Source organism: Symphodus melops, assembly GCF_947650265.1.
Source record: "Symphodus melops genome assembly, chromosome: 5".
NCBI classification, from domain to species: domain Eukaryota; kingdom Metazoa; phylum Chordata; class Actinopteri; order Labriformes; family Labridae; genus Symphodus; species Symphodus melops.
Genome location: NC_136695.1, coordinates 2,041,405 through 2,068,985, shown reverse-complemented (window position 1 = coordinate 2,068,985; position 27,581 = coordinate 2,041,405). Strand labels below are relative to the sequence as shown.

The following is a 27,581-nucleotide window of genomic DNA, read 5'->3' as shown; positions in this document are numbered from 1 at the left end:
GAGGTTGGAGGAGGACTTTCTGTCCTCGGAGACGTTTACCTGGAAGGCCTCCCTGGCGATGGCGTCGTCCTCGTCTCCGCGCGCCCACGGCTGCCTGTGTTTGGAGTTCAGACTGTCTCCGAACACGTCGATGTAGAAGAAGACGTACTGCTCGTGGGGGAGATCCGCACGCCGAAACTCAACCATCAGCTTCCTGAAGACGTCGGGCGAGCAGCACACAAACATCACTGAGGAAAAAAACAGAATAAAGTCAGATCGACTGCATTTCCCAGAAATCACTGCAACCTGCGTCTTCCCATTCTGCAGCCAAAGGAAGTCCAACTTTACAAAACTTGAACAGAAAGAATCTTTTTTCTAACTCGTGAACATGTTGAAGCCGCGTGGACACGGCAGCTATCAATAATCAGAAATATCAGTGGAGCTCAATATGGCGTCTGGAGCCCAGATATCAATAAGGCTTCTTTTCTTCAGGCTGAAAATGAAAAACACTGATGGATGTCTCTCCCTCTCTCTGTCTCTCTCTCTCTCTCTCTCTCTCTCTCTCTGTCTCTCTCCCTCTCTCTCTCTCTCTGTCTCTCACCCCTCTCTCTCTGTCTCTCTGTCTCTCGCCCCTCTCTCTCTCTCTCTGACCCTGAACAGCAGGGTTGTTACTCTGCTCGTTAAAATAAAAGTGAAACGATTCAGTCAGGAGAAACGGACGGACTCTTTCATTTAAAAAAAACTTCCTTCGTTAAGCTGCGATCGCAGTCGAGACCCGACATCCAACCCTGAAGAAGAAGAGCCGGGGTCAGAGGTCAAACAGCTGATTAGAGTCTGAGACTTCACGTGTTTAAACACTCTTCTGTGGGAGCGTCCGATCTGCCCGCGAGCGACGCAGCACGCCGCTCTGATCACCTTCTTACCACAGCTCGGATTACCTGCTGACATGACACCACTCCTCATCCACACATCCAGGAGTTCGCCTTCAAAATAAAAGCACGAGACGCCTCATGTTTGCGAGCAGAATCTGACTCACAGAGTGAAGGGGCGCGGTGTGTCCTCTGACAGACAGGCGTGTCAGAGGACACACAGGCGTGTCAGAGGACACACGGGCGTGTCAGAGGACACAAGGGTGTGTCAGAGGACACACAGGCGCGTCAGAGGACACACAGGCATGTCAGAGGACACACGGGTGTGTCAGAGGACACACGGGCGTGTTAGAGGACACACGGGTGTGTCAGAGGACACACGGGCGTGTCAGAGGACACACGGGTGTGTCAGAGGACACAAGAGCGTGTCAGAGGACACACAGGCATGTCAGAGGACACACGGGCGTGTCAGAGGACACACGGGCGTGTCAGAGGACACAAGGGCGTGTCAGAGGACACACAGGCATGTCAGAGGACACACGGGTGTGTCAGAGGACACACAGGTGTTAGACGCCACCAAGTCGTGGACTCATTTGTATAACAACACGTTCAGTCAGGACCACTCTGCCTCGGTTCGGCTCGGAGGGATCTCGCTGCCCTTCCTGTGCACACAAGGAACGCTGAGCGACGACAGCGAGGCGGCATAAGAACTATCTGACCAATGGGAGGCTCTCAGCAGACCAGCTGACGCGACCTGGAGAGACGTGCACAGACTGAGCATGGCTCAAAGCGACACCAGAACATCTGTGTGTGTGTGGACACACGCGCTCTCCTCTGGACGTCTCTGCACACGTTCCTCTCTTCGATTGACGTCCTCCTGTCCAGGATCAAAAACATATTGATTGCTTGATTGTTTGCTTTGTTTTGAACAGTGTGAATGTGACTTTTTTTTTTTTAATTAAACCTTTATTTAACCAGGAAGAGAAACTCAAGAGTGTCCTGGACAGAACCAGCAGCAACACATGGAACAGAGTTTCAGACTTCTGCAGCCAGCCTCTAGTGGACAATAAGAGGAAGTGCACCTGAGCGTGAGGAGGACGCAGCCTGGCTCTGAACGATGTGAACACACTCGGATGCTTTTAAGATCAGAGGAGCAAACAGAGATGGATGAGCGAGCCGGGCCGCCCGCGGCTCCTCCTGATCGCTGACTCAGAGGAACGTCGTCTCGCTGTTCCTCCTCTGAAAGCCTCCGATGCTTATTTCTGTCCCTCACAGATGAAAATCCATAAATCCTCAGGCGTCCCTGCGGCTCGTCCTGTGCAGCGGACTCAGACAGGTCGATGTGATTCTATATCAAACAGGATCGATCCGACTCCTCGGGGAGAGAAGACGGCAGGAGGACTTTTATCTCCCTGTTTAAGTTTCACTCTGACAGAAACTTTCTCCTGCAGTTTAAAAAAAAGAATATTTTTGTTTATTTCTGATTCTGAGGCTGAAACACGTCTTCATTTGACAGATGTAATGTGGCGTGTCGTTCGTCGCCACCAGGGGGCTCTGCATCAAATCAATAACAAAACGATGATACTGAACTAATACAAATAAAGATTGATTGATTGATTGGATGCTTTTAAGATTGATTTAATCTTTTTGACTTAATTGATAATTTCATTTTTTTTTATTAAATTTAATAAATAATTTAATTGATAATTGATTTAAGGTTGGTTGGTTGATCGATTGGTTGATTGATTGATTGATTGATTGATTGATTGATTGGCGTGGAGGCTGGCGGGGGACTCATGGTTGAGCTCGCTCGTCTGCTCCCCACACCTCCGATAAAAACGACCTCACTCAAGACGACCTGGTGGAAGGAAACGTTCAACGACAAGCTGATACATTTACGATGTCTTTAACGTGACATCCAGTGTTTCCACGGCAACGATAATCACGCCTCGTCTTTCAGGATGATGACTACAAGACATCGTCCAGTTAAAACTCTAATCTTACAAACAATGTAAGAACAAAGATGTAGTCCTTTATTAATTACTACGGATTACTCCTTTAACAGATCAACGTTTCACCGGCGTCCATCTTTATGTCACGGACGCTGAGAGTCCAAGTTTGTTCCTCTACTTCCTCCTCAATCAGAGTGTGTGTGTGTGTGTGTGTGTGTGTGTGTGTGTGTGTGTGTCGTAGCTACAGGAAGTCTCCAGAGACGAGATGACATTCCTCGCCCCCCCCCCCCATTGTTTCAGGTTTTAATGAGCAGGAAGTGAAACCACAGAGACCTCGCCAAGCTAAAAGCTTTCTCCTGATTGACACGTAGCGGAGGAGTCTCTCCCTGCCGACCGACGCCAGAACGACATCACAGTCTGCTGAAACTGAAACCGCACTTTAGACGCCGTCCGTGTAGCGTGTGTGTTTGTGTGTGTGTCCTCTACCTGCAAACACAGATCTAAAAATACTCTGCATGTTTCCTCAAATCAGATTCTTTTTTTTTGCAAACTTTTTTCATTCTTTCTGCTGAAAGTTTGTCTCTTGTCACACACACACACACACACACACACACACACACACACACACACACACACACACACACACACACACACACACACACACACACACACACACACACACACACACACACACACACCAGGTCCCTGTCCACACCAGAGCTCATGACATTATAATTAGTCTCTTAGTATTTGTCTGTTTCAGAAAGAGAGCGTCTCCTGTGGTGACTCAGCAGTGAGCCTACATCCATTATCGAGGACCGGGAGCAGAGAGAGAGAGAGAGAGGCGGGACCTCGGACTGTTCACCTGTCAATCACAGGGCTGACATACAGAGACACACTCACACCTACAGGTTTCATGTAGACTCAGCAGGTAAGCTAACCAGCATGTGTTTGGACCGTGGGAGGAAGCCGGAGAGAAGCCACGCCATGCACGGGGAGAACATGCAGACTTGTGCGATTAAGAAAGTGGGCAAGAAGTCATCTGCAGTTTTAGATAAAAGAAAACAAGAAATGACCTAAAATCAGGAACTCAGGATTTCTATACCTGGAGGCTAACACGACTCTTCCTGGAAAACCCCAAATCAGGAAAAATGAGTGACTTTCTGATCCAGTAGGTGGAGCTCCAGCATGAAACCAAAACAAGCTGCTGTTAGGCCACGCCTCCTCCATACTGAAGCCTCCGCTCTCCTCCAGAGACACGCCTCCAACCCCCCTCCACTCACAGTCACACGAGTTATCGATAAGAACACACCGTAATTAAACACCATTAAGTGCAAGCGGCTGACAAAATCATCCTGAGCTGTAGCTTCAATCACCTGTGTCCTGTGTTATAGTGTTAGCATGCTAATGTTAGCGCTCTTCAGTTAGCTGGTAGCTTCAATCACCTGTGTCCTGCATTGTTGTTAGCATGCTAATGTTAGCGCTCTTTAGTTAGCTGGTAGCTTCGATCACCTGTGTCCTGCGTTGTTGTGTTAGCATGCTAATGTTAGCGCTCTTTAGTTAGCTGGTAGCTTCAATCACCTGTGTCCGGTGTCGTTGTGTTAGCATGTTAATGTTAGCGTTCTTTAGTTAGCTGGTAGCTTCAATCACCTGTGTCCTGCGTCGTTGTGTTAGCATGCTAATGTTAGCGCTCTTTAGTTAGCTGGTAGCTTCGATCACCTGTGTCCTGCGTTGTTGTGTTAGCATGCTAATGTTAGCGCTCTTTAGTTAGCTGGTAGCTTCAATCACCTGTGTCCTGTGTCGTTGTGTTAGCATGTTAATGTTAGCGTTCTTTAGTTAGCTGGTAGCTTCAATCACCTGTGTCCTGCGTCATTGTGTTAGCATGCTAATGTTAGCGCTCTGTAGTTAGCTGGTAGCTTCATGTAAACTGACACAGAGTGATCTATCAGTGAGTATGTTCTTCTTCTTCTTGACTCAAACAGCTTTTATACACAAGGGGAGGAGCCATGTAAACAGCTCTGACAACAACACAGCCAGCAGGACTCCAGCTTCTCCCTCACTGGAGACAGTCAGGACTCACACACACATTCACACAGGAGAGAGAGAGTCTGGTCTCTGGTTGATTGATTTCTTTGTTTGTTATGAATGTTCTGTTTTTATTCTCGGTTCTTGTTTGTTTTATTTTATTTTTTTGAAATAAATGTGTTTGTGGATGCTCTCGGTCTGTTTTGGGGATTTATCTCAGTTTTATTTTTTTTCCCTCTTGGTTGTGCAACACTTTGCTCAACACGCTCTTCGAAAAAACGACTCTGAAGATGTGAAACCATTTGTGAACTCCTGGGACTCAAAGTGAAACGTTTTGGTCTTTCAACAGGCAGTTATTTGATTATTAATCTGAATCGTACGGAAGTTTAAAGAGCTCATATCGTAAGAGTGTTAATCAGAAGACAGTGGTCACGTGATGTCATCATTCTTTGTGTTAAATCTTCTGGCTGTGAGGAAACGAGCGACACTGATCTAAGAGGATTATAACTTTGCTGTCATCTCATTTCCTGCACGAGCTTCTTCTTCTCTCCTCCAGTGAAAGACGGCGGCCGTGCGGAGGCTTGCATCTTTGATTTTTTAAAATGACGCGCTGGATGACTAATCAGTCCGATCGGAGGCTTAATGAAAGGAGTCGAGTTCAGGAGGAGAAACCTCCCTCAGGCCGCCGTGAAGAGGAAGACAAAGGCTCTTTTATCTGCTCGCCGCTCGCAGTGGAAAAGTGGAAGCTGCCCTCCTTTCATCTCCGAACATCTGTGAGCGAGGAAGTGTGCCGAGGTCAGGGGGCGGGCGGGCTCTTCCTGGTTTCAGGGTCCAGGCTGCACTCTGACCTGCAGCTCCAGTCGTCCTGACACAGCAGCGGACTCGTCTTGACATCAGGCTGGAGTATTTCATGTTTCCTCGCCGTGTGCCGGAGTCACTCTGCAGCACGCCGCTCCGTCTCCACAACGCTGCGAGCTCAGTGTGCGAGCGTGCTGCAGGCGCCCGTCACGCTGGACAGAAGAGATCCACCAACCCGCCCGCCCCAACCATCAATTATCCATTTATAACCAATGAGCTGCCAGCAAAACAACGCCGATCAGGCGGTCGAGGCCGTTTGTAGACGAACACGGCTGACTGAGTGAAACTGAATTTCGTCTTCAAAGCACCAACGAACACGTCAACACGTCCTCTACTCGGCGCCACGCGTGGACCGAGTCGTGTTTGTTTTTAAAGACGAGGACGTCCACGCCTCGCTCTCCGTACCGGACGCCCCCTGTGGTATAAAATGGTATTACATGTGACTGCTGTCATATGTGCGTCAGGGGCGCTGGTGGCACAGTGGTTAGTGCAGGTGTCCACATGTACGGAGGCTACAGGCCTCGAACCTGCTCTCCTGTCTCTGCAAGAAAGATTCAAAAATAAATAAAAAACATTTAAAAAAATGAGCGAATGGCTTGTCGGTGAAAACATTTTAGCAGGTGATTAATCAATTAATACTTAAAATTATTAAGATCGACCCAGACAGGAAGTCAGACAAACGCAGCATCCGGTCAATTTCAAAATAAAAGTACAGAAAATATTTTCAGTCCACCTTCGACTCTCTTCTTTGTGTTCACTTCATGTTTGTCATCCATGTGCTGTTTAAATAAAGTTGACTTGTGTGTTTGTGCGGTTTCGGTGTTTGATATAAAAGCTGAGCTCACATCTGGAACATTCAGCTCTCTGCTCTTTACGTTGATTTAAAGTCTCCGGCTGAGGAGGATTGATTCTCGGATAGATCGCCTCCCCTCTCAGCTGAACGAGCAGCAGATTAAAGGCTGGCTGAGTGAGAGTGCGTTCACCCTGCACACCTAAAGATGTCTGAAGACTGACTCCACCTGGAGGCCGCGTGACCAGGTGAACAGCAAACACATCCACCAATCCTGAAGCTCGCACGCACAGGGGCTGCCTCCTTTAAAGGCTGATTCTCTCTGAGGTGATCGGAGACTCGACTCTGAGCCGAGCGGGGAACAAAGTGAATTCATATTAAATTAAAACAATTCACATATAATTGGGAAATTACTAAAAACTAAGGAGTGGGATTCGTTTGATGTCGTAGATAAAAACTTCGAGCGTCGTACTTCCCTCGGCTAACGGCGGATGCATTGGGTCCTTTACTTCCCAGCGTGTCCCCTGATTGGTTGTTGCTCTTCCACTTGACGTACTGTGACAGTCGATTAAACGACGTTTCACCGAACAAACGCCGCCTTGAAACTTTTAATTGTCTTTACAATGAGTGACATTAAGTTAGCTTGTTCAGGTGCAGCTGGTTGCTAAGCGACACGAACAGGGATTTCTCTCTCTCTTCCCCCCGATCGCCCTGAGCGGCTTTAAGTGAGTTCAGACCCGGCTGCTGTCAGCGTCTTCTTTCTTCATCGCTTCAAGGTCGTTTCACGAAACAAACAACATTTACCGACACGCAAACAGTCTGTCTCTTGTTTTAATCGTTTGACACGAGTGCAGGAGGCGCACGCCGCCGTCACCTCCTTGTTTTCGCAGGTTTTCTCTCTGCAGAGCGGACGCACTTTCTAATGAGCTGTTTACCAAACAGGATGTGGCCATGATGCTCGCCTGCTGACACAGCTGGACCCGAGCCATTAGCGCTCAGAAAACAGAGAGCCAGATAGAGATCACAAGTAAATATAAGATCTGTCACACTGCGTCTTCCTGCCTCCGGCTCACAGTCTGCCTGCTTCCAGAGGACGGGAGGGGACCAAGACTTGGTTTTAAATATAGATGCAGTCTAGATAAAGTTTGATATGATTACAGAAAACTCAAACAAGATCCTTTTTCGATACCAAAACAGAAATCCTCGCCGCCAAAAAACGGACTCATTTCATGATTTTTATACCAAAAAATTGTAGAAAAACTCAACAACAAAAAACGTCCCTCTATCAGCATCAACTCTGTTTCAAAGACACGCAGCACCATGACCATCCATCTCTGATACGTCCTCCTGGTCTCTCTCTCTCTCGTCTCTGTCAGAGTTTGAGTGAAGTTTGTGTTTCTTTGTAACCTTCGAGAACACCTGACTAATGAGCGCTGAAGTCAGATCCTCTTTCATTAGCACATCAAGTCGTCTCTGAGCGTCTGTAATTAGACGCTTCTTTGTGAGAGAGGGAGGGAGGCTGTCAGCTTCTTCATTAAGTCCACAGTCATTCACTTCCACTCTTCATCCTCTTCCTTTATTCCATCCAATCAGCACGATGGAGAGATACGGCCAGCTGAGCCATAAACACCTCGCCATCCTCATCCCGCTGTTTGTCTTCATTAAAGCAGAGAGGGAACGCTGCGAGTCACCCGGAGCAGAGTCAGCCGTCCTGCACGGCCCGTCAGAAGAGTGATGTGGTTTGAATATGCCTCATGTGTTCATCACGTATGATCAGGTGTCCCCATGTGCCGGAGGAATCCCGAGGACACGCGCACTCTGTTGATTGGTCCGAGAGTGATCTGAATGAAGGAAGTTCAGCTCCAGCTCTATGGAAGTAAATCTGTGCCATCTGATTTTGAATTCCAATTTTTAAATCGAAAATTTTTTTTATTCTTATTTTAATTAAAAATAATATATATATATTTTTTTATACTTTAAATTTTTTTAAACACATTTTTTTCAGCTACATTTTTTTTAATGTAATTTTTTAATTAATTAATTTTTTAATTAAAAAAAAATATATATTTTTAATGACTGACTGCTTCACATAAAAGAAAAAATAAATTTAATTGTAACCTAAATTCTTTTAGCTGGACTTCGCTCTGTGACCTGCAGGACTCACGTTAAAACCATCTCCAGGTCTGCATCGAAAGTCAAACTGTTTTCAACTTTCAGTTAAAAAACAAAAAACCTTATTAATTTGGTCCTGCCCTGAAATGGTCATTTAACCTGCTGCAGTGGTTCAAATAGTTCACACAGACTCAACATGGCCGACGTTTCAGATAATTCAACATTCTTCTTCTTTATTTGGTCGTGTTATGAAACATGAACTCCGCCATCATGTTTCATCACGTCTGCGATAGAAAAGAGCGAGAGGTCACCGTTAATATTTCCCTCCTAATCCTACAACAACTGCACAGTCGCAGTATGGAAATCCTATGGTTACTATAGCAACCCCCTCTCTGGGCGCTGTGCAGGATGTTGTAAAGGCCCCGGGGGGGGGGGGGGGGGGGGGGGGGGGGGGGGGGGGGGGGGGGGGGGGGAGCGGAGCATAAAGAGAAGCAGATGAGGAGGATTGTGTTGCAGGTTGGTCAATCCGTCCCCTCACAGGGAGAACAGTCTGTTCTCCGCCGGGGGGGGGGGGGGGACTGACGGAGTCTGGGGGGGCGGGGGGTGGGGGGTGGGGGTCCACTGAAAGAAGATCATGATACAACAAATCATCACATCTGCAGATCCACAGCCTCTGGTCTCATTGAAATCAAAAGGTCACACGACCAGCTCGGCTCAGCACACAGAGACCAACAAGAAAAAAACCAGCGGCAGGTTTTCAGAGTTCAAACTGGCTGCTGAAGAAAATTTACTCCATTTAAGTCCATTAAAAAAAATCTGTTCTGGACGTTTTTGGATTCAGAATGGTCAAAACGAGAGCCGCACTGAACGTTGATACTGGGGAGGAAAAACTCCTTTGTTCATTCTGTTCATACATATAAATTTAAAGCTTTGTGTTGATCCCTCTAACGTCGTTATCAAAGATCTTTAATGAAGACGAGATGGTCACTCTGCAACATGTACGTGAGTCACTTCTCGACACGCTGCAGAGTGAGGATGCTTGTTGTCATTCGGGATGAACCCCAATACTCTGATATTCATTCATCAGGTCGGCAATCAATTCTTCATTTTGGGATTCAGATATTTCTGATATTCCTCAGTGAACGCCGCTCTTCACTTCACCACAGCCGTTAAAGAGAAGACTTGAGCTGGGAACACTGGCCTACCACGGTGTCACAACAAGCAGGAAAAGTCACCTGAATGCTGCAAGCAAAACGCGAGCACAGCGACCATGAGGAGCGTTACAGACTTCCTTTTATTGTTGAATTGATTTGCAGCTGGATCTGCATTTGTTATGTGTAAGAGGGCGAAGGACGGAAGCTTCTGGAACAAGAAGCAACCAGTCGTATATCACACAGTGTAAAGAAGAAGTGCAGGTTCAGCGTCAGTGCTCTGACTGCAGCCTTCTTGACTCGGTGCCAGGAGAAAACCTCCCCGCTCCTCTGCTCGGAGACTCCAGATTATTAATCTTTAACCACTGCCAGATGGACGGGAACAACGGCGAGGAGTCGGAAAAGAAGGCTGAAGCACGGACCTGTGGGTAGATCTGTTCAGGATGATTGACTGCGGGGTTTGGCTGCCATGACGACAGAAGAGTGTGTTTTATGTTCTCGTGAAGGAATCTCATCCTTAAAGATCAAAAAGGTGGAGAGAGCTCCGTTAGCAACCAGACGCAGTGAGAAGGTAACGAAGCATCTACTTTAAATCGTTCAGGGCGTCCTGAGGCACAAGACCCCGCCCCCCCCCCCCCCCCACACGGCTGTTTTGGACGCCCCTGGGTTTGCCAGATATGAGAGCAGTTATCAGGTGAACAGGTGTTGCAGCGATGGAAGCGGGCAGTGGAACTGCTTCAGATAGAAGTGATTGTACCCGAGCTAAAAAGCCTCTGCATGTTTCTAATAAGCTCCAGCAGCAGAAAGCTGCTCAAACTAGGATCAATGTTGGAGATGAAACATGGAGAGAGGTTAGAACGCAGAAAGCTTTACAGACCCATGCAGAGCTGGCTAAACACTGAAGCTACAGTGTCCACCACATGCAGAGCTGGCTAAACACTGAAGCTACAGTGTCTCTACATGCAGAGCTGGCTAAACACTGAAGCTACAGTGTCCACCACATGCAGAGCTGGCTAAACACTGAAGCTACAGTGTCCACCACATGCAGAGCTGGCTAAACACTGAAGCTACAGTGTTCACCACATGCAGAGCTGGCTAAACACTGAAGCTACAGTGTCCACCACATGCAGAGCTGGCTAAACACTGAAGCTACAGTGTCCACCACATGCAGAGCTGGCTAAACACTGAAGCTACAGTGTCCACCACATGCAGAGCTGGCTAAACACTGAAGCTACAGTGTCCACCACATGCAGAGCTGGCTAAACACTGAAGCTACAGTGTCCACCACATGCAGAGCTGGCTAAACACTGAAGCTACAGTGTCCTTCACATGCAGAGCTGGCTAAACACTGAAGCTACAGTGTCCACCACATGCAGAGCTGGCTGAACACTGAAGCTACAGTGTCTCTACATGCAGAGCTGGCTAAACACTGAAGCTACAGTGGCCACCACATGGTGACCTGTGTGAGAGGAGGGGGGGAGACAGCTCTCTGAGATGATTAGAGTTTAGACTGCAGTACTCATTTTAAACACTAGGGGGCAGAGCTACAGACTGCTCCTTTAATTAGCGACATAATAGGAAAGTTTTAAAACTTTTAAAAAACAACAAAACATCTTTGTTCTGATTTTTTTTTCCAAGAAGCCGCTGTGAGCTGAAGAGAGCACCTCGTTTGTCTGTAATAAAAACAAGATGTCAGGTGCCTAACACTTTTTGTTTTTATTGTTTGGTATCGATATTGTTTGATTATTACTAGAATCGTATTGAAGTTTAAAATTGTAGCACCATGACAACCTTAATGCAAACTAATCTGTAAAAAATAAAAGATAAATGGTTTAAACTCTGACCCTGGATGTGACTCTGTGTCTCTCCGCTCTGTTGTACTTCCTGGATGTACTTTAATGGTTTCATTTCTCCTCATCAGATATCTGACGCGGTACAATGCCTGATATGAAAGCTGCTGTTTTATCTGCATCATCACTCTGTCAGCGGCTCAGATAATCAAAGCATTTTTTATCTCTCCGGGCTAAAAAGGACACGAGTCGCACGGTGATGCTTTGATAAATTTAAATTACAGACGTCTGAGGATGCGTCGCTCGTTGCTCCTCTCTTTGTTCCTGCTGTGATTTAACGCCTCCATCAGCGCAGACAAAGAGTCTTTCTGTCGCTGAAGACGAAGCAGGCCCGTCTCCTCGGTCTGCACAGATCACAGCGGCTGATAAAACTAACGATGACAATCCTGGTCGAAGAGAGAGAATGTTAGCAGAGAGTGGGAGCTGACGTGCAGCAAAGAGCAGAGCTCAGAAACAAACATGGCCGCCGCCATGAGGACGAGAGCCTCTTAAAACGGACCGCACAACACAACCGCTAGGCCACAGGGCGCACCACAGATAGTCCACTAAATCTGCTGTAAGACACCGACAGGAAATCAGGAGAACGTCGCTCAGACACACGACTTTCACGTCTTTACACGTCACATCTCATTTACCCAACAACCCCAGATCATTGTCAGACATTAAGGTCCTTTTCCTTTCAATGTCAGCTTTATCTGTGAAGGACGGCGTGCATGAAAAAACATAAATGTTAATATTTGATGCATTGCACCAGAGTTAGCCTGAGGCTAATTTACGTCAAGCGTCTGTGTTCATTTTGACAAAAACGTTGTTGACAACAAATGTGGGAACGAGATCAAAAAGTTAAATTACAACTAAAAGTCTGAGGAAACGTTTGTCCAGCTTTCACTGACCAGAAAAGAGTGTGTGTGTGTGTGTGTGTGTGTGTGTGATGACAAGCTAGCATGATGACGAGCATTAACAAGCTAACGACGCAGCAGAGTGGCGTGCACACACCTCCAGCTACACAACAAGATGAATGTGCTGAACGTTGCAGATCAAACACGGCGTGCAGACAGCAAGGCCGAGCGTTAAGACTTCAGCACGCCATGTTTGGTTTGGTGGTGATGTCGTCTGAAGGAGCTGTACAGAGTGGGTTTGATGCCAGAGCGTCGGCTAACACACGTGTTTGAACACTGCTGCTGCAGGTCTGGAGAACTTCAAGACGACATTACGTCACACGGCTGACAGAGAAGCACGGCGGCTGAAATGAGTCACGGTTGGCATGGAGCGGCGTCCTGAAGGAAACTCTGACAGCGAGCAGAGGGAAGGCTGTGAGACCGCCGTGGTTGTGTCCGTGCGTGAGACTTAACGAAGCCATCAGGAACGAGGCGCCACAAACGCCGAACGACAGATTCAACTGTGTCTGGTACGACGGCGTTCAAGAGCCAAAACAAAGCTGCTGCTGGAGCTGCTCAGAGAAACACATGAACACTTGATCCCTCATGAACTGATCCTGTCACACACAGTGTGTGTCTTCCCACAGGTCCTCATTTTTACACCCCATATCTGACTCCTTTAAAAGAAGACGGTGCGACTTTTTGATCCAGTAGGTGTCGCCCTCGAGCTCCAGCATGACACATGACAAGGCCACGCCCCCTCTGCACGGAAGCCACCCCCCCTTCATGTAAACGGGAGTTTGGAGGCGTGTCAGGAGGAGGGCGGAGGCTTCAGTATGGAGGAGGCGTGGCCTAACAGCAGTTTGTTTTGGTTCGTTTAAACACGAGCCTTTACAAACATCCGTTTTCGACTGCTCTGTTTTAAATCTGTCCAGTAAATGTGGCGTTGGGAAGTTCGGACCTTCTCCTAAAGGCTCAGAACAATCTGGGGTTCTGGTCTGTGACACATCCTGAAAGCTTTCTGTTTACTGACACTTATTCCAGGAAGTGTCCTGAATACATTAATCTACATCGGAGCTCAAAGCGTCTGGAACAGTGATGGATGGGTTTCTGCTGCGCCGTGGTCAACACATGATGAGGCTGATGAAACCTGCAGACGCTGCCAAGCTGCTGGCTGCGGGTCCAATGTGGCGAATGGAAGATGGTGAACTGGCGTGAAAAGAGAGTCAACACGAGGAAGACGAAGAAGAAGATTCAGGTACAAAAGTGGGAAGTGACCAGAAAAATATCACATCGTTTCACACGTCTCTACAGACTGTCTGCACGCCACCTCTACAGACTGTCTGCACGCCACCTCTACAGATTGTCTGCACGCCACCTCTACAGACTGTCTGCACGCCACCTCTACAGATTGTCTGCACGCCACCTCTACAGACTGTCTGCACGCCACCTCTACAGACTGTCTGCACGCCACCTCTACCGTCTCTACAGACTGTCTGCACGCCACCTCTACAGACTGTCTGCACGCCACCTCTACCGTCTCTACAGACTGTCTGCACGCCACCTCTACAGACTGTCTGCACGCCACCTCTACAGACTGTCTGCACGCCACCTCTACCGTCTCTACAGACTGTCTGCACGCCACCTCTACAGACTGTCTGCACGCCACCTCTACAGACTGTCTGCACGCCATCTCTACAGACTGTCTGCACGCCACCTCTACCGTCTCTACAGACTGTCTGCACGCCACCTCTACCATCTCTACAGACTGTCTGCACGCCACCTCTACAGACTGTCTGCACGCCACCTCTACCGTCTCCACGCTCAAAGATCCTCTCTGATACCTTCAGCACAGATGTGTTGAGCGTTGAGCTTCATCAATAAATGGACACAGATGTTTCTAACAGTCGATCTCAGTCCAGATGTCGAAGGCGCCTTAAACTGTTTGTTGCAAATCTGTGCAATCTCGTAAGTATGTTGAAACCATTTCCTCTAAATTACTGCCGACTGTGAAACGAGAACTTCCCACAGTTCAATCCTCGCCGTCTCTGCTCCTGCGATCAGAGTCTTACATCAGAGTGAGGGCGTGGTCACTGGGGACGCAGTAATGCCAGGTGTTACTGACGCTACTTCTGATTGGATAACAAAGGTGTAAAGAGGACGTTTTTACTTTTGCTTCGCTTTGTTTCCAAGCTGCTTCTCCGTCTTCCTGACGGCTGAGAAATGAACACAATCATTACAGGATGTGTTGACAGCAAGCCGCACTAAATGAGTTTCATCTGAAATGCTTCACGTCTTTCACGGCCTCCTGTGAGCTGTTACGCACTCACTCAGCTACACGCTCTTAATTAAGATCCGTTAGCCGTGAAAAGCTAACGTGGTTTGATCGACGAGGGCAGAGCTCATTAGTTTAAGTACGACAGAGGGGGGGGGACGTCTCAGAGTCTCAGGAGAAACACGAGCGCACTGAAGCATCCGATGACTTTTATGTCTGAGGAACAAATTGAACACTTTGTTCTCTTGTCTTTTTAAAAAAGAATCAGGCGCTGTACCTGTCGCCCTGATAGGTCGACTGACAGTCTAATCAGCCGGAGGTGCCGTCCAATCACAGCAAGCCGGGATAACTCTGATCCCTCCACTTATACATGAACACATCTTCTTTACATTCTCCTCAGACCACTTCCTGCTCTCTCTGCATCATGTGGCTCGCTTCCTTTTAAAACCGGCGTAGACCGTCATGTGATTATGACATCACAGAAGCATGTCAGAAACATGTTTGAGCCTCTGAGGGAAACATAAACAAGCTGAAGGAAGAGTCATTCTGTTAGTGTGAACACAGAGCGGAGAACAACAAATCCAGAGGGACTTCGACTTCACTCTCTTTAATCCACAACAGACTGACACATGTCCTGGTGTCAGCAGAATAAGTTGTTTGTTACGTAAATAAATAAACGTAAATGATAACCTAAAATCAAAACATTGACCCTGAGATAATAGCAAAAAATAAAAGTCAAAACAAACGTCAGCGGCCAGGCGTGGGCGTCTGTGTGGGAAAGGCTGGGCTTCCTTTAAAGGAGACGTTTGTGGATGAAAACATGAATGAACGTGATGTGAACCTGCTGACTCACTGTGGTCATCGAGACTCGAGAGGAAACTACCGTCCCACTCAGTCTAACCTTAATTTATCCTGCAGACGTAAGGAAGCCGAGTTACGTTCGCCAACACCAAACCACAAATCCGTCCCGAGCTGACCAGCAGAATATGGAGCGCTTGAAGTTGGCAGGAATCACAAACTTTGGTCCGTACAAAGAAAAGAGTTTTAACTTTGGTGAAATTTTGCAAAAAACACTTTTGTTCTGCAAGTTAAGGAGCACATGGCGTCTTTGTGTGGTGTCAGCGCTCACCTTTCTGCATAGTGCTGAGCAAGTGTCACACAGGGCTGCAGGAGATAAATTATAAACTCCAAGTGTGTGTGTGTGTGTGTGTGTGTGTGTGTTTGTCTGGTTTCACTGTTTTCCCCTCGTGTCTGGAACATATGGCTCTGCATTAATGAGACACAAACCAGTCTGAATATGGAGAGGCTCCCAGAACTTTCCAGCAGGTCACTGCTGCAGTCTCGATGGTTCTGCTCTCTTTGATTTAATCACAGGACTGTTTCCTCACATGGCTCATGGTTCACCCTCAGCTTCATGTCTGGGTTCATCATTGCATCATCAGGGAAGATGATGATAGACACTGACATCGCACACACTGTAAATATGAACGTTTGAATCCTGACTGTTGTCCCCCGTGTGTTCCTGCAGGGGGCGCTGGAGTCCCCTGTGTGTTCCTGCAGGGGGCGCTGGAGTCCCCCGTGTGTTCCTGCAGGGGGCGCTGGAGTCCCCCATGTGTTCCTGCAGGGGGCGCTGGAGTCCCCCGTGTCCCCCACGCGCTACACAACATGTATGGCCTAAACTGATTCGCAATGGCCATCCTCAAAGAACTACAAGATCACAGGAAGAACTACAAGATCACAGAGAACTACAAGATCACAGAGAACTACAAGATCACAAAGAACTACAAGATCACAGGAAGAACTACAAGATCACAGAGAACTACAAGATCACAAACAACTACAAGATCACAGGAAGAACTACAAGATCACAGAGAACTACAAGATCACAGAGAACTACAAGTTCACAGAGAACTACAAGATCACAGAGAACTACAAAATCACAAAGAACTACAAGATCACAGGAAGAACTACAAGATTACAGAGAAAAACTTTAACAGCCCGTATTCAAACCTTCAACTGTCAAAGAGTCTCTGCAGGAATGGCAGCTTCTGAAGGAAAGCCTCTGGACAATATTTACTACCATCAAAACATTAGCAGCAACTCTTCAGGAAAGAAAAAGTCATAAACACGTCGAAGCTGTCGGGCCACGCCAGCTCTTCACCAGGTTTCATATTAACCTGCCATAAATTCAGCTCCCACATTACTACACCAACGTAAACAGAGCAGAAAAAGCAGAATTGCAGAGTCTGTAGGAGAGGCCAGAGTGATCCCACACTCAGTCTGCAGCCTCGTCATCCATGACTCTAAACACTTTAGATTTATTGATATTTCCCATCAGAGAACAGAGACGTAGAGCTCTCTCTCTCTCTCTCTCTCTTTCTCTCTCCTTGACGACACAGGCGAGGAGGCGGAGACACACCACTAGGTAAAATTAGCCTGAGTGTGTTTGGCAGGAAATACCTACAGATCTGATAGGCCCACTGTAGTTTCCATAGACGGCGGCAGGTTCTTGACCCCTGTTAATAAATGTCCTGTGGGGAGAGGTTTCATTAAACAGGAGAGCTGCTGTTTGTTTGTGCTCTCTGGTGCTTCACAGACCGATTCACCTCCAGCACGCTCGATGTTCGACACTCGTTTTACGACTGAAGCTACGTCGAGGAGAGCGGAGGGATTAAACCATGACGCATTCACTCTGTTGTGATCCCTTAAATATCATTTCATAATAAACTACAAAGTGCGTAAATTACTTTTGAACGCCACTCATTTTGAGCAACATCAGAATGTAAATCCACAGGGAAGATATTTTTCTAATTAAAGGGGTTTTACTACAGTTACTGCTGTAAAAAAACAACAATATGTAGGAACTTGTTTTTGTGCATTTTGGCAGCTACACTCCTCTGAATCACACGGTGCTGTTAACGCCTCCAAAGACGGAGAGAGAGACGAGCTGACCTTGTCGTTCACACATGCACCTCACAGCAGGACACTCACTGTGCATGTGTGAAAGTTGTACATCTGACAATTTGAAAGATTAAAAAAATCTTTCAGCTTGTAGCGTTTCCACTTCACTGATAATAAAATTAGTCTGCAGCTCAGTCGGGGATTTAAGTCCCCACATGTGGATGAAAGCTGAGGAAAACTGAGGAGCCTTTAAACATTGTTTCTTCTTCAGGTAGTTTTCTGAATCAACTTCTCAAGTTGTTTAGAAGTAATCTGAGAGAGGATAATTAATTTGGATATTTGGAGTCTGAGTGGATTAGGACAGATTTAACTGCCGTCCCTCCGCTGCTCTGGACCTCTGCGTGGTCACTCACTGAGTCTGAGGCAGAGACACTGACAGAGCTCAGCTGCTGTCAGCCTGAGGAAGCATCCATCGATCGGGCTCACATTTCTGCTGCTCCATGACGAGGCCCTGCGGCACCCATCAGCAGCTAATGTGGGGGGTTAACAAGGCGTGCTGCCTGGCACGCTCTCAGGGCGAACGAGGCACAAATCACCCAGGAGAGACGGCAGAGAGAGAGAGAGTCAAGAAACTGAGAATCTCTGCAGCTTCAGCATGTGCAGCTGAATCAACAAGAAAACATTCAAACACACACTGAGCTCTCTGCTGACAGGGTGTGTGTGTGTGTGTGTGTGTGTGTGTGTGCATATAATAATGTGTCAAAACACAATAAAAAGCTGGAACATGTACTACAGTATAAAGATGCAATAAAGAGCGACGTATTGAGTGATTCAGGTTGTAACCTCATAAACACTCGTTTACCGTAAATTCCGGACTATAAGCCGCTACTTTTTTCTCACACTTTGAGCACTGCGGCTTCTACTCCGATGCGGCTAATGCATGGATTTTTTATGGGGGACAATGAGCTTCTGCCGCAAAAACATTTGACTTCGTCACGTCGGATCTTAATATCAGTCATTTTGCGCTTCATGCACGCACCCTCATGATGGAAAACACACGGAGAAATACATATGATGTAGCTTTCAAGTTAAAGGCGATCGACCTGGCTGTCAAAGAAGCTAACAGAGCTGCTGCACGTTAAGATGACACTGACAGCGACAACAGAGACTGAGGAAGTGAGTAATGAAGTCATTCTGAGGCAGTGAATGGATGGACTTTTTCTTGTGAAATATATTACGGTCATCTTTTTCATCAGCCGTGTTACAGACACCGTCGGCTAGGCTTCGTATTGTAACGGTTCATGTTGTAAAGTCCGTAGTTGATAATGTGTTCATAATTCCGATTATGTGGAGAGTCAGTGAATGCACCAGCGAGAACGTGTTGAGTGGCTGTATGAGAGAACGCTGGGGGAGAGAGTTGGATTGTTACGGCAAGTGATGTGTTGCTCTCTGCTGTAAACGGCGTGGTCACGGCCGACAGTGATCGGGTTATTAAAAGTTATTATTTGAACGCTCTCGTCGTCCTTTAACGTCCGTACGGACGCTACAGTATTTGCGGATGTTACCGGTAGCCTACGTCTGTGTAAATAGCTCTTGTTATAGCGTGGACACCTGCGGCTTATAATCAAGTGCGGCTTATATATGTACAAATACATTTATTTACTTATTTTTAGCCGGTGCGGCTTATATCCAGGTGCGCTCAATAGTACGGAATTTACGGTATATATCTTTAATCTGACAGCTCCTGTGGATCCACCTTGTTCGGTTTTGTTGTCAATATTTTACCAAGGTTTAAACCTCATCTTCGTTTTGAAGGACGAACGTGTGACATGTTCTTCATAAATAAAGTTACTCATCAGTGTGTGCTGTGTAAATGTGTGTGTGAGGGAGAAGCTGGAGTCCTGCTGGCTGTGTTGTTGTCAGAGCTGTGTTTACATGGCTCCTCCCCTTGTGTATAAAAGCTGTTTGAGTCAAGAAGAAGAAGAACATACTCACTGATTATTAGGATGAAGAGTTTTTAGATCATTCTGTGTCAGTTTACATGAAGCTAGTAGCTAACTAAAGAGCGCTAATATTAGCATGCTAACACAACAACGCAGGACACAGGTGATTGAAGCTACAAGCTAACTAAAGAGCGCTAACATTAGCATGCTAACAACAACAAAGGACACAGGTGATTGAAGCTACCAGGTAACTACAGAGCGCTAACATTAGCATGCTAACACAACAACGCAGGACACAGGTGATTGAAGCTACAAGCTAACTAAAGAGCGCTAACATTAGCATGCTAACAACAACAAAGGACACAGGTGATTGAAGCTACCAGGTAACTACAGAGCGCTAACATTAGCATGCTAACACAACAACGCAGGACACAGGTGATTGAAGCTACAAGCTAACTAAAGAGCGCTAACATTAGCATGCTAACAACAACAAAGGACACAGGTGATTGAAGCTACCAGGTAACTACAGAGCGCTAACATTAGCATGCTAACACGACAACACAGGACACAGGTGATTGAAGCTACCAGGTAACTACAGAGCGCTAACATTAGCATGTTAACACAACAACACAGGACACAGGTGATTGTGTCCAAAAGGGGGTGCCACAGGGCTCAATATTAGGCCCCCTCCTGTTCATAATGTACATTAATGATTTGGGAAAAAATATGTTGGATGCTAATATGCATCTTTACGCTGACGACACCATTATTTACTGTTTTGGATCAACTCCTGCTAAAGCTGTTGAATCTCTGCAAAAATCCTTCAACGTGGTCCAGCACACACTCCTGCAGCTTAAACTAGTCCTCAACACAGATAAGACTAAACTAATGTTGTTCTCAAACAATATGGAAGCATCTCAAACTGTTCCCACAGTGTCCACTCTTGAGGGAAATGTCATAGAGTTGGTTCATAAATACAAATATCTTGGTGTCTTGCTTGATGACACCCTCTCTTTCAAGCTCCATATTGAGAACCTTGTGAAGAAACTGAAACTTAAATTGGGTTTCTTCTTCCGAAATAAATTTAGTTTCTCTTTTGAGGTGAAACAGCGGCTGGTTACTGCAACTTTTTTATCCATTTTAGATTATGGAGACCTGTTATATATGAATGCCTCAGCTAAATGTCTAAGCAAGATTGATGCTGTATACCATGCTTCTCTTAGATTTGTTACTAATTGTGGAGGCCGGACTCATCATTGTGAACTGTATTCCCGAGTGGGATGGCCTTCTTTGTCCACCAGGAGGCTAAGACACTGGTGCACTTTTATTTACAAGGCCATGCTCGGGCTCCTGCCCTCATACATGTGTGACCTTATTGTACGGAGAAGTATTGATTCTTACAGTTTGCGTTCCAATGATCAGCTGTTGCTGTCCGTTCCATTTGAACGGACAGAACTGGGAAAAAAGGCTTTCGCCCACTCGGCTCCTTCTACATGGAACATGCTACAAAAAAGACTGGAAAATAACTGAACTGATTTCTTTAAATGCTTTTAAATCCAAGCTGAGAGAACTTGAGACAAACTCCTTTACTTGTAACTGTTTTTAAAAATGTTTTATCACTCATTGTCTTTTATAATTTTAATATCTGTTAATTGTCTGTATGTTGTGAGTCTGACTGTGTAATGTTTGCTGCCTCTTGGCCAGGACTCCCTTGAAAAAGAGGTTTTTAATCTCAATGGGATTTTTCCTGGATAAATAAAGGTTAAGTAAAAAAAATGAAGCTACCAGGTAACTACAGAGCGCTAACATTAGCATGCTAACACAACAACACAGGACACAGGTGATTGAAGCTACCAGACGAGGACGAGTTTGTCCACTTGACGTCTTTGTGTGAACTCGAGAGGAAGGGGCTTGGAGGTGTGTCTCTGGAGGAGGGCGGATTCAGTATGGAGGAGGCGTGGCCTAACAGCAGTTTTTCATGCTGGCGCCCGAGGGCGACACCTACTGGAACAAAAAAGCTGCACATTCTTCCTTTCATTCTTCAAGGCCCCAAAGACTAAATAAAATACACCTTTACTCTTTGTGTGTTTGGAGAAAAGGTCCTCGTTGTAAACGCTTCATATGGATTTATCTGACTCTGTTTGTTTTCCTGCAGTGATGAGCTCGGAGGCTGTGATTAGATGCAGCTAGTGATCGGTATCCGGGGGTTTATTTCAAGCTGATTACGCCTCTGCTGCTATTTGACCCTTCGTCTCCTGCTGTCCTCTCCTTCTGTCACTCTCTTACTTTGATTATAATTATCAGTATTTATTTTTCTGGGAGCCGAGGCTGATGGCGGACTCATCGGGGGACTAACTGTGCAGAGATGTAAAACTGTGCAGCTTCCCCACAGACAGGCGATTAATTACAAACTAACACAGCGTCCTGTTTTTCACACACACACACACACACACACACACACACACACACACAGACACACCTCGTGATTTATACTAAAGTAACCCTGGGAGGCCGAGATGATCGGACAAACTGACTCTGGATTTTCCCGCGTCAATAAGCGACTTTAAAAGGAGGATTCTGTTATAAACGCAGGCCATTGATTGGCTCACGTATAGAACATATAGCAGTCACTCTTAAGTGCTCTCAGCTTGAACATATTGATTAAAAAGTATAAAACACTTTGAAGAAGAACCCAGAAGAATCACTTCTATCAAGATAGGACCGAGACATGAACGGAGCTGCAATCAAACTGAAGATGGACTCTATACGAAGCTTTTGTGTCCGATCACGGAGAGAAAGCGGCGCTCTCCTCACACAGGCTGAAGGTCGATTTATGCACATTATCTTTGGCTCATCGATCCATTATCAGACGGACCAGCCACTTTCAATCCCATCCATTCGACTGCATCCGCTCCTCCGTCTCCTTCAGAGGACTTCAGAGCACCGGTCCACGTTGCCGACTCAAAGACCCGGATCGAGAGGACGGACGAGAGTGAGCGGGAAAACATCAAACAAATCCTCAACCAGAGTCAGAACCAAAACGCCTCCTGCTCTCTGCAGGCTGGAAACACGGGAGCAGGCGGATGTGCCAATATCGTTGTCCAATATTGGGGAGAAGAACCAATCTGATACCTCAGCCTCGAGGTGGGCGATATGGAAAAAAGTGTCATATCAGAGTTTTTTATTTAATGGTAAAATCATAATATGAGGCTAAGTCCAGTCTGTCATCCTAGGGGGTCCGGAGGTCTCCCACCACCTCGATTTGATCAATATTTATGTACAGGTTGAATGATGATTTCGTCATGTGTCCTCTGATGATTGACAGACAGACATGCAGTCACCATGGTTACTCACGCTCACCTGCCTGCTGCACACTGAGCGAGAGGAGACGTCTCTCCAAGCAGCATGCATGCAAATCAACGTGCAGCAAGAAGTGATTGTAGGTCGAGTTCTGCTATTAAACACAAACATGATCGTCCTCCACACGCCGTGTGATCCTGCTGCTTTAACAACAGGTGAGCTTCAGGTGGAAACATCCACAGTTTAAAGAGCAGATTATCTCTCTGCTGTCTGTCTGAATCTGTGCAAACTGTGCAGTTTGGAAAAATATGCATATAACTGATATATCGGACAAACTCATGCGTTTGGTTTTCATGTTCAGCGGTGATCCCGCTCTGCTTTGGAGGGAGCGAGGCTCGACACTCGACATGCACAGTGACGATGTTTGCTGTGAGCTGCATAGCGCCCTCTACTGGTGACAGAACGGCTACTATAACACAATGACACTCCAATTAAGTGCTATTTGAGCAGTGAATAAACCCAGAATGTGTTTTCATTTTAGATAGGAATGTGTCACAGTGTTCAGACTGACGCCCAAATCCGATTTTTCCCGATATCCGATCAGAATCCCATCTAACTGACTGACCGTCCACGTTGCAAGTGACCAGATGCGATCTGCCTGTTCGTATTGACATGGTCTGATCCACATTGGTTGCTATGGTGACGGGTCACGCCCAGGAAATATAATCGCTGTTTTCTTCCACTGAACAAAGTTAAATTCCGTCTTGATGGATCGACGTCGTTGTTGTTGTTGATATTGATGGTGTCTCGTTCAGAGTGACACAGAGGACTCACTGAAGAGACGTTCAGAGTGAATCAGATCTGTATGAATCAGATTTCAATGACATTCGAAACCACCTGTGTTTGAGGTTTGAGTCAGATTTGTGTCCAGACTGGCAAAAAAACAACAACTAAAAACTACATGCTAAAAATCTACTGTAATGTGGGGGAGGTGCAACATGAACAAGGTCAGCCCTGTGATTGGCTGGTGAGCAGTTCAGTGTTTAACAGCCCTCTGCGACAGAAAAAGGGAAAAGTGATATATCTATTATATCTATTAACTACAAGCATGACACCTTGATGCTGCTATACAGCAGAAACCTGCCACACCTGGCCAGACTTAAAGTGAAACTCTGGCACTTTAAAGGTCACATGATCTCCTCCTCTTCAGGTGAAATCAGTGTCCTCGCTCCTCTTCATCATGTGTGTGAAGTGTGTTGTTGTAAATCCACTCTGATCCTGTATTTGATCATGTCTATAAACCCCTCTATGTCAGCCCTGCTCAGAACAGGCTGTTTCTGTGTCTGTAGCTTTAAATATGTAAATGAGCTGTGTTTGGCCACGCCCCCTCTCTGGAAGGGCTCAGGTGTACTCGCTGCTTTCTGGCTCCATGTCCTATTGTTTACGGTGAGAAGGCAGACTCAGAGGGCAGAACAAACACCTAGCTGTGGGAGTGTCACCCACCTGGGGGAGGGGCTACTGCCCTTTGTGATGTCATGAAGGGAACATCTCCAAACAGCCTGTTTGAGCAGGCAGAAGATGGAGAGGATGGACTTTTCTCATCATTGGGGGTTTGTACACAGACGTGTCACATATTAGAGGAACATGGTAACGAGGATTTTAAATAATATGTGACCTTTGAAATCAAGGACCAATTATCTTTCCATTTTGTCGTCCGATTAACAAAAAGCACATCAACTTTTGGAAGGGCTGCATCAGGGCCTGTTTCCAACCGGCGCTTATTTCCAGGCATAAAACACTGAGAATAAAAGAGTCATTTGTGCTCCCAAAATCAAATACACACCAAGTGTTACGTCACAATGAGGCTTACGTTTGAACACAACAGAACTTCCAGACCGCTGAAAGAATGTAGCTGGTGTATCTGGACTCACCTCGGCCGTCGTTCTGGACGTCAGACAGGATTTGGGAGTAGTTCATGGGCTTGTTCTCTTCAAACACCCGGTCTACCAGGGAAATGTTGATGCTCTTCAGCTCCGTGAACAAACCCTCCACTGCGAAGTAACACGGCCGGTCGTCCTCCTTGTTGTCGTTGAACATGAGCAGCACGTGCTCCCGCCACCCAAAGTGCTCGCAGATCCGCAGGGCGAACTTCCCCAGCTTCTTGTGGGTGGGGCCTGTGTTGGTGATGGACGGGTAGATGCCGCCGTTAAAAAAGGCCACAGCTGGGGCACCTGCCGTTACCATGGGAACGTCCCAGTGGGTGGTGAAGAGGCCGACGGGAGAGGCGGTGTAGGAGCAGCCGGGCCCGATGAACACCCAGGGGTCGTGTGCGAACTTCAGGTCCACGGCCATGAGCGGGGCGATGGACTCGGAGCAGATGCCGTTTTTGTTCTCGCTGTTCTTGAAGGCGTAGACGAGCTGGTGGTCGGGGAGCAGGGACGGGTCGGCGTTGATGCTCCTGATGGCGCGCTCCAAGGCGGGGCCGATGCGAGGCCAAGCCCAGGGATAATCTGTGTTGCTCTGCGGTAAAATGACAGCCAGTGTGATGTTTTGCTGCGGCCGGTGGTCATGATGCCCCGGAGCTTTCCTCAAACTCCGGTGTCGAGACAATCGCCCGCCGACCGGATGCAGGACGAGCAGAACCAGCAGGAGAGTAGCGCCGTCTTTCCAACAAGCCATCCTCTCCCAGCAGGTCGTCCACTTCCACCGTGGATTAATTATTTATCCCGTTAACTGCGGATAAACACACAAGGGACACATTAACAAAACATGCAGCACAAATGAACTCTTGTTTTATCTAGCAGGAACAACGACGCGTACTTCCTCCTTTCACTCAAAACCAATAACAAAGTCAGGACGCCGAGACCTGCTCTGGACCGTCTCGGTTGAATTCACTGTAATAATTCAGTTCACTTCATTCCTGAGTGGCTTCTGGGGCCACGTTGAGTCGTGGGAGAAAAACTCCCCGAAGCTGGAATAGCAGAAGTCAGTAATGCTGCCAGCGCTGCCCACATCATCCAGACAGAACAGTGATGAGCAGCCGGAGCTCAGGAAGGTCTCAGGCAGGGGAAGCACAGACGACTGAGCAGTGACTGATTTAAGAGCAAACACAGATGTGTTAACAGTCTGATGACAACTTCTTTGTATTGTCTGTCATCTATAACACGTCTTAAACTTCAAGGTGGCAAAACAAGTGATCAGCAAGTCGACTGGCAGACCAGCGTCACATTTAGCAGAGAGAATAATCATCAATTTAAACTTTGTGTCAAAATGAAACAGTTCAAGCAAAAGGTCACTTTAATGAACTCCACAGAGATTTAGAAAAGGTGTTCTGCATGCAGTCTGTTTCTTTAACTTTAATATTTCTCCCTCAAACTACATTAAAAGTACAAAATTATCTTCGTGACGTAGAAAAATAATAATCTGAAATGAGTGCCGAACTGAATTCTATGAGAGAGAAAAAACAATGCTGATGAGTATCATCAGCAAGACGTCACTCAGACATCCACTGCTGCTTGTTGTAAGTTAAAGGGGCAGTATGTAACCCCTAGTGGTTAAAATGGGTACTGCAGTCCAGATTTAAAACATTATAGAGTGATGACTTTGAGTAAAAAAATAAAATAATAAAATAAAATGTCACATTGTTGGGATTTAAAAAAAAATTGAGAACTAAGTCAAAATTTCTCAAACGGTATTTCAACTGAATTCTCGACACATCGTCTGTATTCTCAAAATTATACTTCAACCACAGCGTGTCATTTTCTTCCCCTCAACATTTTCACTTTTTCTCAACAACTCAGCTCCCTTTTCAAAACTGTAGGAGACGTCAACTTTAATCCTGACATTTAGACTTTTTACTCAAAGTGCTCAATGGAGGGGGGAAATAATCTTCTGCCTTTGATTATTTATTTCACATCACTTTCTTAATCCTCTTCAGTAACTTAAAAATAAACACTGTCCACAATCAGAGATGCTGCTTGTCAAAAGAGACAAGTCAAGTCTTTGGGGCCCCAGACCGGTGGGACACCCAAGCCGTATAGGGGGGCCCTAGACTGGTAGGGTGCATGACAACGTTTAAACTAAAGCAGCAATCCCTCATGTACACATTTTTTTTTTTTTTTTTTGCATTGACAGTGGGAAACCGCCCTGAGGGGACCCTATCCGACATCTTTTAATCTCACTGCCCTGCTGCACCCTGTTTGGAGCCCCCCCTCCCCATGAATCTTTGAATCGCCACTGCATAGACTAATCTTGTCCTGCCATCTGATGACGCGTTAAAAGCATCAATTCCCTCCAGACCGAGACCCTGCGCAGGCCACACGTCGATCCTCCTCTCAAGTGTTGATCGATACATCCAGTCAAAGTGATCGAAGATGCACTTGTTCCCCTGCAGCCTACCTCTGCGGTGTCTTGTTTCGTCTTCATGCTGTTTGTAGCTTTTATTGGTTTTAAACGTAGATGAGGTGAAAGGTGATGTACGTGCCCGGCTCGTGCCCTCCCTGGCAGCGCGCGCGGAGCTCTGTCTCTATGGCAGCAACTGATCAATTTAAAAATCCACTTTTTACTCCAACATGGAAACAGAAAATGTCCCAAAAACGGAAATAAATATATTCTCAGTCCAGCTCCTTTTCAGTGCTATCTTTAAGGGCGCGTGCTGACGGAAATCTGCGCATAAAAGTTGACAAGTGAGTCCAAAAA

At 46.5% G+C, this 27,581-nt stretch overlaps 1 protein-coding gene across 1 annotated transcript in view; it reads right to left on the bottom strand.

Annotated features, from left to right (window-relative positions):
• The window catches only part of LOC306824070 (atrial natriuretic peptide receptor 1-like), a 69,767-nt gene extending 42,427 nt beyond the window's left edge, over nt 1–27,340 (bottom strand). The window contains exons 1-3 of the mRNA XM_079344029.1: nt 27,282–27,340; nt 24,815–25,616; nt 40–227 (exon numbers count right to left, since the gene is read on the bottom strand). Of these exons, the coding sequence (XP_079200155.1) occupies nt 40–227; nt 24,815–25,562 (936 nt within the window). The 5' untranslated portion in view covers nt 25,563–25,616; nt 27,282–27,340. The remainder of the gene's footprint in view (nt 1–39; nt 228–24,814; nt 25,617–27,281) is intronic.
• Between the last annotated feature and the right edge of the window lie 241 nt (nt 27,341–27,581).